The sequence below is a fragment of the Euprymna scolopes genome, chromosome 4 (genome assembly GCF_053919585.1).
Source record: "Euprymna scolopes isolate OS-2025 chromosome 4, ASM5391958v1, whole genome shotgun sequence".
Lineage (NCBI taxonomy): Eukaryota > Metazoa > Mollusca > Cephalopoda > Sepiida > Sepiolidae > Euprymna > Euprymna scolopes.
This window is the reverse complement of record NC_136485.1, coordinates 18,665,033-18,680,929: the sequence shown is the minus strand read 5'-3', so window position 1 is coordinate 18,680,929 and position 15,897 is coordinate 18,665,033. Positions and strand designations below refer to the sequence as shown.

Below are 15,897 nucleotides of genomic sequence, written 5' to 3'. Positions count from 1 at the left end.
CTCACCTAATAACATAACCCACTAAATGATATGTAATACTCACCTAATAACATAACCCACTAAATGATATGTAATACTCACCTAATAACATAACCCACTAAATGATATGTAATACTCACCTAATAACATAACCCACTAAATGATATGTAATACTCACCTAATAACATAACCCACTAAATGATATGTAATACTCACCTAATAACATAACCCACTAAATGATATGTAATACTCACCTAATAACATAACCCACTAAATGATATGTAATACTCACCTAATAACATAACCCACTAAATGATATGTAATACTCACCTAATAACATAACCCACTAAATGATATGTAATACTCACCTAATAACATAACCCACTAAATGATATGTAATACTCACCTAATAACATAACCCACTAAATGATATGTAATACTCACCTAATAACATAACCCACTAAATGATATGTAATACTCACCTAATAACATAACCCACTAAATATGTAATACTCACCTAATAACATAACCCACTAAATATGTAATACTCACCTAATAACATAACCCACTAAATGATATGTAATACTTACCTCATAATATAACCTACTAAATGATATGTAATACTCACCTAATAACGTAACCCACTAAATGATCTGTATGAGGTAAAACGTAAAGAGATTTCATAGAGAGTTCACACGCATTACATAATGCTGATGCTCTTTCCGTCGCAATTACATCCTCACCTGAAATGCAAATGACAATTATGCAATTGTTCATTAAAAGCAAACAACACAACCTACACAAACATTAAACAAGCAACAAATCAATGTGTATTCTAGCACAAAAATTTATGTTGTGGACTAGATGTTCAAAACTACCTGGAACTATTAATTTGAGAAATAATAAGGGACAATTATTTAATGTGCAAGATTATGCAGAATGATCTAATCTTAAAAGTCAAATTGTTTTTAGAATTGCAACAAAACAAAATAAGAATCGGGTAGAACTTGATGGGATTTTTATGAACTACTGAGGTATATATTTGGCTGTAATTTCATAGAAATTACCCAAAGCCATTAATAGATGTGAATATCCATCTCTACATCACTGATAATTAAATTCAGTTAATAGAGGTATTTTTCTTGGTAAATAGTGAAACATTTAATACCACACAACTCACTGGGATTTCAACAGATTTCTCAGTTCATAAAGGGTTAATGTACAAATAATTTTATTCTTATAAGTTATAGCAGAGATTATGTCAAAAATAAATCCATAACATAAGCTAAATAATATAGGAAGCATCTTATGTGTAGAACGTAGCAGAGCATACTTCAGAGTGTTTTTATTGAGAAACGACATAGTTAATAAATGTTGAACAGATATTTAGTAGATAGTGGGTGTTTTTTTTACATGGGGGTCACGACATCATTCCAAGTAAATTAATTTTGTGATCACCAGACTTACTTTGCAAATACTTTTATATTTGATTGGTAAATAAAATACATTTATATTTAATTGGTAAATAAAATACATTTATATTTAATTGGTAAATAAAAAAAAAATTATATTTAATTGGTAAATAAAAAAAAATCATATTTAATTGGTAAATAAAAAAAAATCATATTTAATTGGTAAATAAAAAAAAATCATATTTAATTAGTAAATAAAAAAAAATCATATTTAATTGGTAAATAAAAAAAAATCATATTTAATTGGTAAATAAAAAAAAATCATATTTAATTGGTAAATAAAAAAAAAAAATCATATTTAATTGGTAAATAAAAAAAAATCATACTTAATTGGTAAATAAAAAAAAATCATTTAATTGGTAAATAAAAATTTTTTTTATTTAATTGGTAAATAAAAAAAATTATATTTAATTGGTAAATAAAAAAAAATTATATTTAATTGGTAAATAAAAAAAAATTATATTTAATTGGTAAATAAAAAAAAATTATATTTAATTGGTAAATAAAAAAAAATTATATTTAATTGGTAAATAAAAAAAAATTATATTTAATTGGTAAATAAAAAAAAATTATATTTAATTGGTAAATAAAAAAAAATTATATTTAATTGGTCAGAAAATTTTTTTTCTATATTTAATTGATAAGAAAAACATTTTATATTGATAAAAAAAAACTTTTTAATATTTAACTGGTAAAAAACTAGCCGAGCATGTGGGGTCTCCCTCTACAAGTGAAAAATTTACTTTCACTATGACTAATATTTGTGCAAAATTAAAAAAAGTAATAATCTAAGGCATAGTTATTAAGGAAAGTTAACAAATGAACAGGAGTGAATTACTAGATCTAATCCCTCCTTTGTCAAGGGACCAAAAATTTTTATATTAACATAATTCTTACTGGTACCAGACAAGGATTTTGTTTGAGCAGAATATCCGAGAGTCAAGGGCAGGACAGCCATGGTAGATGCTCATTAATAATTATTATATACAAATGCACAAGTAGACAAAACTTACCAGGAGGAAGTGGTGCATTTTTTTGAATGAGTACGACAGCGACTTTAGTTCCGCGTCCAAGCAAACTGTTTCTGAAAAAACAATATTTTAAATCAAAATTTTTAAGACGTACACTGACTATTCAAAAAGAAATATTTGTCTTTCCGTGACTAAAAGAAAATATTGTGTATCAAAAATTGATCAAGTACATTGTTTTTTTCTTTATAAAAATAAAACTATTTTAAATGAACAAGTTTTTCTAATGCTTCCATTCTCCCCATGTTTTTTTTTTTAATCTCACAAGTTTGAATTTTTTTAAATTATCACTTCTTCCTTTAGACGGTTTTCAAGATGGGATCACGAGATCGTCTCTTAGTTTAGCAATAAAATTTCATTTTTTTTTTTTATTTAAAAATAAAACTGCCTGATTAATTTACATGATCTTTTTTGTTTACAGTATTTTTTTTCAGCCACAGGTAAGTACATAATACAGACTTTTCAATTCTTCTTTGTTATGATGGTGAAAATCAAAATATTGAATTTCAAGTAAAACCAATGATATCTACTTCATTATTATGCTGCAGTAATTAACATATCCAAAAATTATGAAAAACGATAATGTAGAAAATTAATTATTAATGAAAGCAATTTTTAAAGACAATTAGTGAAAATAAAGTTTTGCTAAATTTGAGTAAAATTTTAAGTTTTCATGAAATATTTACCTCCCTTTTGTTACGATTCAAATTCTCTGGTTTCTTTTTTTTTTTTTTTTGTTAAACTCAATGTATTTTTTTTTTTTTACTGTAACATGACAATTCAGTAGATATCATTGGTTATAATTGAAATTCACTATTTTGATTTTCGCTATTATAACATAACCATTTTTTCTTTATTTTTGTTTATATATAGGGGGAATTCTGGATGAGCAAAAAAAAAAAAATTTGCTTAATTTGAACAAAAGTTGTTGACTTGTGGTTTGTTTAAGAACTAAAAATTTGACAGAATGCATAAGTATAAAAAGGTAATAAGGCAATAGCAAATACTATAACAGAATAAATATTTTAACACAGAATATTTAAACTGGATATTTTGTTTCAGTTACAAAACTTTATCAAGAACAGCATTTACCTGACAATTTCTACACGAGTTGCACATTCCATTTGTCTTTCTTTCCACATAGGTTCATCCCAGTCCAAGTCAAAAAATAGGACAACTACAGCAGGAACCAAGTTTAAGTGTTTGTTCATCCATGAAGTCTTTAATATACCTTTCGGAATATACCACTCGTATGATGTCCGTTGCTGAAATCACATACAACAAACTTGAATAAATAAAATACAAAATACTAGGACTAGATTATGCACTTACTTGTCATGTCAAAATTAGTAAAAATTTAGAGAAATTTTTATGAGTTAGTTATTTCTTTGTTCATAGAAAAGATCTTTTGTAGCAGAACAACCTTCCTTTTTTTGGACGAAAGCAATTAAAAACCAACAAGTTATTGCATTCAAAAACAAATTATATTTAATTATAATTACAAATACAATAAAAAGATAATACTTATGCCAGTTTGAAGTAAGGCAATTTCGAAAACGATTGTTCTGGAGATGTTCTTTTTGTTGATGAAAATTAGGTAACACAGGTGAGGAGAAATGTTTTCATTCCTTTCAATAAATTCTATTTTGAACTCTGCTCATTTCACGGTTCTTTTCTTGAGCTCTGCCCGCTCGTCCAGTAAATTCTTTTTTTAACTCTGCTTATCCAAGGTTCTTTTTTGGTACTTGTACAATTTAATGAAGACATTAAAAAATGAAAATATCAAAAAAAGGTTACATTGTACGTATCCATTATGGAACGAAGTTCTCCGGGAAAAAAATTTCACTTAATTTCATCAAGTAGTTTGTTTTTTTTTTTTACAATGAAAAAACAATTTGTTATGATACCAAGCAAAAGGTTAGATTTTTAGGAAAAAAGGTTAGTAATAAAGATGGGGAGGGAGTATCGGCACTTTATATGGAATTATCTCCCGTGGAGTGTTCAACAAATTCCATAATGGCTGACTTCAACGCACTCTCATAAGAGTTTTTCCACTGTAAAAAAAAAAAAAAAAAACTACTTGAGCAAATTAAATGAAAATATTTTTTTCAGAGATCTTCAGTCCAAAACGGATACGTACAATATTACTTTTTTTTTTATATTTTCATTTTTGAATGTCTTAATTAAACTGTACAAGTACCTCTATTTTAGTGTTTATATATAACCTCTCCTCAAGTAATAGTGGGACATTTGCTAAAGTTACTTATGCAAATTGCATAAAAAGTCTTAAGATTTCCAACAAAATTCCAAAGTGATTTAGTAGTAAAATGATTACAAGTAAAAATAAAAATCATCTAATTATAGTGTTTTATGATTATGTTAAATAGTTCATAACATCCAAGGAAGGTAACTGCAGTCTATGATTTTGCCAAAATAATTGTAAACCATCCTATTTTGAAATAGAAAATGGAGGAACGTTCATATTTGGGAGGGGGGGGGGTAAAAATAGTTGTAGCAAATCTACTTTAGTATTTTTTTGTAACTTTTGGAATTTACTAATTTTTTTTAAAATCTCATACTGCACAAGTGCTAGAGGTTTTTAAGAAAATCATTTACAATTATATAAGTAAAAACTTGTATTTGATTTACAAAAAGTTTTTAATAAAAAAATTATTTACAAATATACAAGTAAAAACTTGCATTTTATTTACAAAAAGTTTTTAATAAAAAAATTATTTACAAATATACAAGTAAAAATTATTTACAAAAAGTTTTTAATAAAAAAATTATTTACAAATATACAATTAAAAATTATTTACAAAATATACAAGTAAAAATTATTTACAAAATATACAAGTAAAAATTATTTACAAAATATACAAGTAAAAATTATTTACAAAATATACAAGTAAAAATTATTTACAAAATATACAAGTAAAAATTATTTACAAAATATACAAGTAAAAACTTTGACTTACCTTTGATCTACATTTAGGGTACTCATGATCGCCTTCAAAGACTTTGAACTTGAGTGGTACACGATCATGACGTCTGTTGTTGACAAAGGCATCCCAGACAGACTTGTGAATGGCATTATATACAACATCCAGTCCTGTCAGTACCACGAGTCCTGTGGGGCGACACAGTAACTCTTCCGGAAGTTCAGCAGCCCAGGCCATGTTTTACTGCATATATAAAAAAAAATTATATAATCATGTGGAAAGGTAAAAATGAAAAGTCCTGAAAATTCTCTTCCTTTTCATGAATTTTAATTTTACAGATTTTCTTCAACCTCAACAAAGATATAAAGTTTTTATGTCAAAGAATCTTGAAATTAGCATTTTTAGAATTGATCAGTTTTATATTATAAGTTCAATAACAAATTTAAAGAAGGAAAAAAAAAATTAAGATTTTTGCTCAATATTCAATTAAAAAAAACAAAAATTAACAGAGATTATTTTTAGCTAGACATACCTAATTTTGACCAGGAGTCTTATTTTTTTTTTTTTAACTATTCAAGTGATATTTTAAGTTATTTTCATTTGTTTTGTTTTTTTTGTTTCAATTAAGAAATTAAAGTTTAATCATTGAGATAATGTGTAGTCATTAAATCATTAACTGAACCAAATGGCAATTTTGTATATTTGTATAATCTTGTATATTTGCTGATCCAAGCGACTTCTGGTTTTGAAACTAGTTGGAAGTAAATGGTGTTACTTAATTCGACGATCCTGCTATAATTTCTTTGTCAATAATATTTTCTACTAGATTTGTGTTTATTTTGAGGCTTAATTATATTTGGACAAATGTACATTTTCTTAAATATGTTAATATGTTCAGTAAACATGTATTCATTTGCTTTTCCATTTCTATTTTTAATTTATATTTAAAAAATATTCATGTCAGTATTAATTACTGACATGAATATTTTCTGTAAGTAAACTTTAAAAAAAAAATTTGCAAAATTTAATGAAAATAAATTCTATGACAAGCAGTTTCCTATATTTTCGTCAAGGGGGGGGGGTGAGTAAAATTGTTTCCTTCCAACAAGTTTTAAAACAGAGTTGCTTGATTTGGTAAATACACAAGATTAGCATCCAATTTTTTAAAAACTAATTCTCATTAAGATGCTTTAATCTTCAGGAAAGAAAAAAAAAGTATTGGATAAAAATAGCTTCAAAAATTTTCCACCTAAATATATGGTGATTTGCTAGGAATTTTGAAGCCAGTTTAAATACTACCAAGTTCCTTTCAAAGGATCATAATTTCTTTTTTTTTTTTTTTCCAACAATTAACAAAAATTAAAGTCACTAGTTTATGAAGAGAAAATACATTCTGATGGATTCAATTTTTAATTAAATATTTTGATAGGACTTTTTAAAATGTTTTATTAGAGTATTAATTTTAATAAATAATAAACATGGGCAATATAAATGTATAAAGTTACATTGATGCGAGAATAACACACACGCCAAAGTTGTGAAGCTTATAAAGATGTGGTCAATAAATGTTGAAAAGCAAATTTTTAAGAGTTGGTTACTAGAATGAAAAATATTTAAAAAGGCTGTTGTAATTTGTTTGCAGCATCGTGCATAAAAAAAATTGAATATTTTACATATATTTTAATTTTCAAATCACCTTTTCAAAACAAATCTTCACTCAATTTGGAGAAGCCAAAATTTTGGAGAAAAAAAAGGTAACTTTTTTTTTTTTGTTTCTTACTCTTTTTCATGTCAAACAATGCATATTGCCACTTGGGACATAAACAGCTACTGTTTGTAATTGTGCCTAACAGGGGATTGCGGAGAGTTAAGCAGCAAGATGTCTGTTCACATTACATTTAAACATCTGCAGGTTAGTATAGTCAAAGAAGCAAAAAACAAAGAGGAAATTCAAACGTCTAGCAGTGGGAGGGACAAAACTATTCAAGTAGAATGCTTTCCGGCATCTAGGGATTTCAACAGTAAAGGCGTGGGATTTTTCTGCTTGTCAGCTTTGTTGGATGTACATACATTGATGGGGCACATGTGCTAGGAGTTCAAAGCAGATTCCATAAACTATTTGTAAAACAGATTGGTAAATAAATATGTAAGTGAAATTTTAATTCTTCAATATTGTGATTTCATTTAGCTTTGTCTTATCAATCAAATGAGGTCTTATACCAAAATTGTTTGGGATAGAATTCTATATTTTACATACAAAATATATATATATATATATGATGGAAATAGTATTCCGACAAAATAGAGAAATAAAAAGGAACAAACCTTTGACTTTAAACAAGCAAAAGTAGTTAAATTTATTTCAAATAAACCGCGCCGGAGACTTCTTGAATCTGCACTTATCGCAAATACAAGCACAATTAAACAACGCGCAGGTTTCTATAACATAGTGCCATTAATAAGTAAACTTTTATTAAAAGAACATTATTTAACTGTAGACACAGGTTAACCTTCTCACGCCATTCAAACACCCCCTGTAATAATACATATAATCTCAATAAATAAATTACATAACAAAAAAAAACAAAAAAAAACACTCATTTCATTTTTGTTACAAACCTATATTTGAATTTCAACATGTTTCTTTCCAGTAAGAATATTAACTGCATTCATATCTTTTAAAAGTACATTAATGACTACATGATCTCACTAAGATTTCCCTCTCTTTAACAGTGCAAGCCCCACCCCCCTTTGAATTTCCAACATCTTTTTCCGTTTAACAGCGTCACACTTTGCACGTGAAACATTTTCAAATATTTTGTACTGGTGTTTTTTGTTTCTTAACTCATTCATCCAGAGGAAGTCTCGAAATAAAGACGAAACGTCGATGAACACATAATACGGTTTGTTCCTTTTTATTTTTCTCTCTCTCTCTCTCTATCTATATATATATATTTAAAAAAAAAAAAGATTTGATTTGGAAATCTTAAGTAGGACAACCCTGATATGTATGTAGTATTATGGTGACAGAACTTTAGCTAAGATTAGCGTAGACAAATCAAAGGTACAGTGACAAAGATGACCATAGACGCCAGTCCCCCCCCCTCTCCTCACTTTTTTTAATTGACCTTGTGCTTAATTTTGTTTTGTAAAACTTATTGTTTTGCAAAATAAAATATATAAATCAAAAAATAAATGAATACAAGTTAACTTGATAGTCTAATATTTATTTTCTACAAGTTAAATCATTCTTTTCTGTTTATTCTTCAAAACTTTGAGATATGGGTCCTGCTATTAGGTTGCCCAAGATGTTGGTCGAGTTTTAAAGGAACAGGTTTCTGAAGACTTAACAAGCCTATAAGCTTGTTACTTAAAAATCACAGATTAAACTTAGCATGTGTTACATTTTTTTTTCTATTGCTAAAAAAAAAAAAAAAAAAAAAAAAAAAATTTAGAATGTATTTACTTTCAAATATAAAAGAAACTGTTGCTAAAACTTAAAGAGATTTGTAAATTGTATGATGACAATGCTTTAGGAGAATCAACTGGTCAGAAGTGGTTTGCAAAATTCAAAACAAGAAACATCAGTCTAGAAGATGACAATTATCACTATCAGTCTCCTCTCCCTCTTCACTAAAATCTTTCAGACTTGAATTAATCAAACACTAGTTCACCATCTTGTAAAAGCTAATCTCTCTGACAAACACTATGGATTTAGGCAATGTCATTCTACTATAGATATTTTAACAGTCATCTTTGAATGAATATACCATGCACTGGATAAAGCAGGTGAAGCCAGGGCTGTATACCTTGACATATTCAAGGCCTTTGACAAAATCTGATACAAATGTTTGCTAATGAAAATTTAATTGTATGGTATAACAGGACATGTGCTAAATATAATTAGATCCTTCTTAGACAATAGGACTATCCAGGCTGTCATTGATGAACAAACATACAAACAGCATAAAGTTGATGTGAGAGTGCTTCAGGGGTCGATCCTTAGACTACTATTATGCCTGATATTCACTAACCACACTGATAATATTGTGTCCGAGATGGGTATATTTGCTGATGACACACAAATCAAAGAATGGCAGAATCATTAGAAAATGACCTCCAGGCCAATGGGACCACAAATGGATGGTAGTATTTAATGCTAGCAAGACTATGTTGCTCTCCTTTAACAATTACAAGATGCCTCTCCAACAACCAATATCGATGACAAATAACACCTTACCTGAGAATTCTTCCTTCAAAATCCTCAGTTTAACATTCACGGACAATATGAACTGGAACAAATACATTGAGGACATTGAATATGCTGCTGCAAAGAAGGTGGGTTCCCTCTATCGAACTAGAAAACTACTCTCACATGAGAGTATCTTGTACATCTACAAATCCACCATTCACCCATGCATGGAGTATTGTTGCCACATCTGGGTCGGTGCATCTACCACTAGTCTCTCCCTCTTGGATAGGGTCCAAAAGAGAGTTTTCAATAGGTCCCACTTTGTCAACTAAACTCCAACCTCTGTCTAATCACTGCAATGTTGCATCTCTGTGCCTGTTTTAGAAATGCTTTTAATGCAATGTGCTCTGATGAACTCATTACACCTTGACATATATATCCCCAACAAACCCGCTTAGCAACAAAATCAAACCCCTTCACTGTTGTAGTTCCTAAATGTCAGAAAGCTTTTTACTCTAATAGTTTCTTCCCTTGAACAACTAGTTACTTTGGAATTTCCTTCCTGCTACCTGCTTCCCTATACTGATATGCAAAAGTTTAAATGTAATGTAAACCTACATCTTGTTAATCTTTCCTAGGTATGGTCTCAAATAGTAGCTCCTTACATCCAAGTGGCGATATGCTTTGTTAGGGGTGAACACAATAAAAAAAACACTTGCAGTGGAAGACCCTAAAAATTTGATATTGATGTTTTGAATAAAACAAGAAAATTCAAATATCACAACTAGAGCACTAGCAGAAGAGTTTGAAGTTTCAAAAAGTACAATTCAGGGATATTTTCACTTAATAAATATTGCTAAGAAAGGAGATATCTTCTTATTCTTATCCTCTTCGTGTGCTCAGAAAAAAAAATGCTCAGAACTTTCCAGACAACCTAATATATTTAGGGCAGTGCTTCCCTTTTTTCTTTTTTTTTTCTTTTAAAAACAAAGAATTTAATGAAAATAGTGTTGATATATTTTTTATGTTTAGTGTATTGTTTAATGTTGTTTCTAATTTGTGGTTTGTATTTTTTCTTTTTCTCATTAAAACGTTTAATCAGTTCGAAAAGGATACAGTGTTTATTGCTATATATGAAAAAGACAAATGCAGCGAGCTCTGTTAATTACATTAAGTTTGGGAACATGAGGTAAAACTAAAAAATTATACAAAATACTGTCAGAAACCCACTTTATATGTAACCGTGACATTGACATGTATTCGGTAGGTTTCTAATAGTATTTTGTATAATTTTTTAGTTTTAACTTATTTGGAAAAGTTTTTAATGGTGTTACTCATTTTATAACGTTTAATCGGTTCGAAAATCATAGAGTTTATCAGTATATGTGAAAAAGATAAAGAGCCGTGAGCTCTCTGTTAAATATGTTAAGTTTGGGAAAATGAGTTAAAACTAAAAAATTATACAAAATACTAATAGAAACTGACCGAATATATGTCACGCTTACACAGAATGGGTTTCTAACAGTATTTTGTATAATATTTCAGTTTTAACTAATTTTCCCCAAATTTAAAATATTTAACAAAGATCTTGCTGCCATTTATCTTTTTCACATATACTGATAAATACTATCAGTTTCGAACCGATTAAACTTTTTAAAGTGAGTAAAACCACTAAAAACTTTTCTAGATAGGTAGAAGAGTAACTTATCTTGCTTTTGATAACATTTATTTTGTTGGTGAAAGTGCACGCGGGGGGGGGGAGACACACCTGAAGACTTACCTTTAAGAAGTTGATTACGGGGAGGTTAAAAATAAGAAAATGCTTTTCGAAATAAACATCCCCAACCTCCCCATGTTAAAATGGCCTTCGAAATAAACACCCTTTGCAGGTTGGACAATCAGTGCACATTGGCCGTCTTCGGGTGCACTTTCACAGTTTTGTTTTCTTTTAAAAATTTTTTCGTATGTCTGTGCATTGTAATACAAACGCGAAATCACTGTTACGGCACGCTTACTAAAAAAAATAATAAATCTATTATATAAAAGCGAAAATGTGTGTGTGTGCATTTTTTCTGTATGTCCGCCAAAGGCTTTTTTCGGGGGGGGGGGTTTCGGTTAAGTCACTCCTTAAAACTTTTTATATACTGTTTAAATCATAATATATACGAGTTAATAATTATTTTTCTACCCAACCGTTTTCCTTAATTTTTGGATATATTACTATTTTCTACATGCCGTTACGTAGGTACCATTTGTTTCACTTGAAATTCAACATGCCTTCGTTATTATAATATAGAAGCATCAATTTTTTTTTTTTTCGCTACTAAATACCTACTTTATTTTAATATGGGTATGCAGAGAAGGTATCGTGCTATATATATATATAATGTTATTTTCAAGTTAAATTCAAATTTTGCGGCATCTTTTGTTAATTAAATTGTTAGGTGAAAATACAGACTAGTTACAAAAACACTCATACTCCCCATGTTAAGAATCAGTTTCTAAATAATAACGTTATTATTTCAACACGCTACCTTAACTGATTTTTCCCGACGAAATCTAAAACTAATGTTAGGCTTAGTTTAGGATTAAAGAAAAAATAATTTCGTTTGAACATTTTAATTTTTATAAGCCGAAGGGTAAACACGACAATATTTTACGCTTTTGCATTTTTGTTTCAATAAATAATCGATGAACAGTAAATTTAAAGGGCACTTGATATCCCCAAACAATTTTAGAAAGCCATTCTTAACATAGGGAGAGGGTGATTTATTAACTCTTTCCTTGCGCAAACGAAACTTTACTAAAATGAAAACAATTTTATTGGGGATCATAAACTACACAAGTGTCGATTTTTTAATTGTAAGTTACGTAGTCACGATACAAATACGATAAATCGTCACATAACTTAATAAATACAGAAATTAAAAGGTTCATAAAAAAATATTATTGACAGTGGATCGTAAAATATAATTTCGAACTAAGGAATAAAATAAATATGAAACTAAATTATTATAAAAGACGAATCTTAAATTTGTTGGTAGGTGGAAACCAAAAACAAAATGGAATGACGTGATAGAATTCTCAGTTTTTACTTGAGAAAAAAAGCGACTAATTGCTTACCACTTTGTAGATGGATGGTTTAAAGTCGCTCGAGATCATTCGGAATGTAAGAAGGATGCATTTTCCCTTGAAAACTGCAAGATTTTGGCCATTTAACAGAAGCAAAATGAGCAAAGATTTTCGTGGATATGTAGTGAAAGTCAATAAGAGGCCATTTTGGAAGAGGAATTGTGGGAAGGAATGAGAGAAGGAAAAAGAACAAAACAGGTGATTTCCCTTCTTCTTCTTCTTCTTCTTCTTCTTCTTCTTCTCTCTCTCTCTCTCTCTCTCTCTCTTTCTCTCTGGCTCGCCCTCTTTCTCTCGTGTTTTCTTTTGCTCACTCGTTTTCTTTTCTCTTTCTCTCTCTTTCATTTTCTCTCTCTCTCTCTCTCTCTCTCTCTCTCTCTCTCTCTCTCTCTTTATCTGTCAAAGATAAACGTACCTTTCTCAGCAATGGAATATGAAGATAAAGACATCCACCCCGTTATTATTAATTATTATTAAAATTATTTTTTAATTCGTGTATAACTGTCATTTAAGTATTAAATTTTCATGTTATATATGTATTTTTTAATAGACATGTTAAATTTTTAGGTGTCGGTTGTTCACTTTGCGATGTAAAACGAACCTAAAATCAGCTCTCTCTACCTTGCATTTTATTGTTATCATTATCGATATATCATGAGTATTATTTATTTATTTACTAGGCTGGATGCCCGACGTTGTCCGGGTGTTTGGAGGTGTGTGTTGAGCAAAACAATAAATAATCAAGTGGTAGTAGGCAGGCAGGCTCGAACCCTTACCGCGAAGGAGGAAAGGAACGTGATAAAAAAAAAAAGACGTGATGTCTTTGCTGTTGTGCCATCGCCAAAAGGGAAGTGACGAATGTTTAAGTTAAGGCTAGTCATTCGAAAAAAGGGGATGACTTTCGAAAAACAGTCAAAAAAAGCGACCCCCCCATGTAGACAAGTGCCCAGTTGAGAGTGCGCGAGCCTTTTCTAGTCTCACACAAAAACATGCGTTCACATTTCAAGCCACCTTTCTTGTCATATACATGCACACGTACACACATGTAGATATATTCACGTTTGCATACATACACTCATATTCACGTGTATACACACACACACGCTAACGTACACACATGTACTCTCATATACGCGCACACGTATGCACACATGGGCAACGTCACTTCCCCATTAAAGGAAATCCACACATGCACAAAAGACCACCGAAAACAACTATAAAAGCAAGAGCAATAAGCTGCTTCTTTCTTTCAGAACCAGCTTCCGACCTGAACGGTTGATGGACCAACCGCGCGCCCCAAAAGGCCGTGCGCACCAGCGCATGTCACATACCCTGCTACTGTATGTGGGGCAAGAGCTAACAGACAGTGCGTACACTTTATACGCTTTCTCTCTCCATGAATTGGATTGACTTTCTCACTCTTTTTCCCCTTTTGCCTGGGTTCGCAAACCAGACAAGTTCGCGTCCACAGCTCTTGGCCTGAAGACATTTCAACGTGGATGAGTACCGCCATGTGCGCGCAGCTTTACTGATGTCAACCCTCTATCTTTTTCTTTTCTACACGCTGGACTGCCATTTCCCGTTCCACTACATTACTCACTCTTCTTTCCACGTGCGGACATGAACACGTGTTACACCTAAAACATTCATTTTTCAACAGAAAATAAACGACATGTTTATTTTATCCAGCAATTGAGTTTTGTTTCCTTCTTTTCATTCGTTTCATTATTTTCTTTTGTAGCGAGTTAGGATATTTATATCTTGGCCCGCAACAAGAGTGAGTAGACATGTGCCCAGTTGAGAATGAAGGAATTAATGTTTTTAGCCAATTTTTCAATATTTGTTGTCCGAAGGGTCGAGCTTCAAAACGATACCAATCTCGTGAATATCTGTTGCCTCTGTTGAAAATTTTAGGCATACATACATACATTTAAATAGGTGAGATTTATATTATAGATTTATTGCTTTGCTTTGTGATAAAAGTGCCGATGAGTATCAAGTAAAGACTTACCTTTAAAAAGTTGTTCAAACATGTTTTTCCTCACATATACACACCCACATGTACGCACGTACACATATACATATCCTCATACACACACTCAAGCATATATACGTATACACGCACAAACATTGTGCGCACACACCCGAGCTGTGATGTCACTTTCTTTTAAGTGAAATCCAGACATGCGCAGTCAGAACACTCATCCTGGTATAAAAGTCAACAACAAACATTCAACTTCCTTTTTCTTCCCTTTTGCTTTGATCCATCAACCAGACAAGTTCACGTCCACCGTTCTCGGCCTGAAGATATTTCCACGTGGACGCGTACCGCCATGTGCACACGGCTTTACTGAGGTTAACCCTCTCTCTCTTTCTCTTTCTACATGCCGGACTGCCATTTTTCGTTTCTCTACTTCATTCCTTTTCTTTCCACGCGTGTAGTCGTCAATGACTGAATGAACACATGTTCCACCTAAACCATTTATTTTCGACAGAAAATAAACGACATGTTTATTTTATTCAGCAATTGAGTTTTGTTTCCTTCATTCCATTCATTTCATTATTTTAATTATTTTCTTTTGTAGCGAGTTAGGATTATTATATCCTGGTCAACAACAAAGCTGAGTTTTAGAGTTATTCAGGTTTGTTTTGAATATCACATTTTGTCACTGAAATGTGGTATTTATGATATTAAGACCTTTAGTATACAATGTTTTCCTTAATGGTTTTCACTGGTCGCCAGGTTATGTCTGCCGTAGAAAAAAAAAGCTGAATGCACGCATGCTCAATGAGCATATTCACTTCTATTTGTATCGTCGTAAATGACAAGAACAAAATGGCAATCAGTAAAAACCATTAGGGAAAACATTTGCTACTAAAGGTCTTAATATCATAAAAACTACTTGTCAACAACGATTTTAAATGTGATATTATTCAAAATAGACTGGAGCACCCATAAAAATCAACTTTTTAAAGGTAAGTCTTTAGTTGGTGCTTATTGGCATTTTGACCATTTTTATTTATTTATTTTTTACTGCGGCACGACCTTCAGGTTAAAATCTCATACAAACAAAATCAGACCGAGAGAACCTAGGCCACTGTTAAGGTGGCTTGTTCTCTATTGACCGAGATCTGATCAGGTACATCTGTAGGGT

General features: G+C 30.5%; 1 protein-coding gene across 1 annotated transcript in view; it reads right to left on the bottom strand.

The window, feature by feature from the left end:
- The window catches only part of LOC145266928 (trafficking protein particle complex subunit 11-like), a 132,257-nt gene extending 119,238 nt beyond the window's left edge, over positions 1-13,019 (bottom strand). Inside the window, exons 1-5 of the mRNA XM_080122731.1 lie at positions 12,737-13,019; positions 5,458-5,664; positions 3,572-3,744; positions 2,465-2,535; positions 608-722 (exon numbers count right to left, since the gene is read on the bottom strand). Coding sequence (XP_079978857.1) covers positions 608-722; positions 2,465-2,535; positions 3,572-3,744; positions 5,458-5,658 — 560 coding nt within the window. The 5' untranslated portion in view covers positions 5,659-5,664; positions 12,737-13,019. The remainder of the gene's footprint in view (positions 1-607; positions 723-2,464; positions 2,536-3,571; positions 3,745-5,457; positions 5,665-12,736) is intronic.
- Between the last annotated feature and the right edge of the window lie 2,878 nt (positions 13,020-15,897).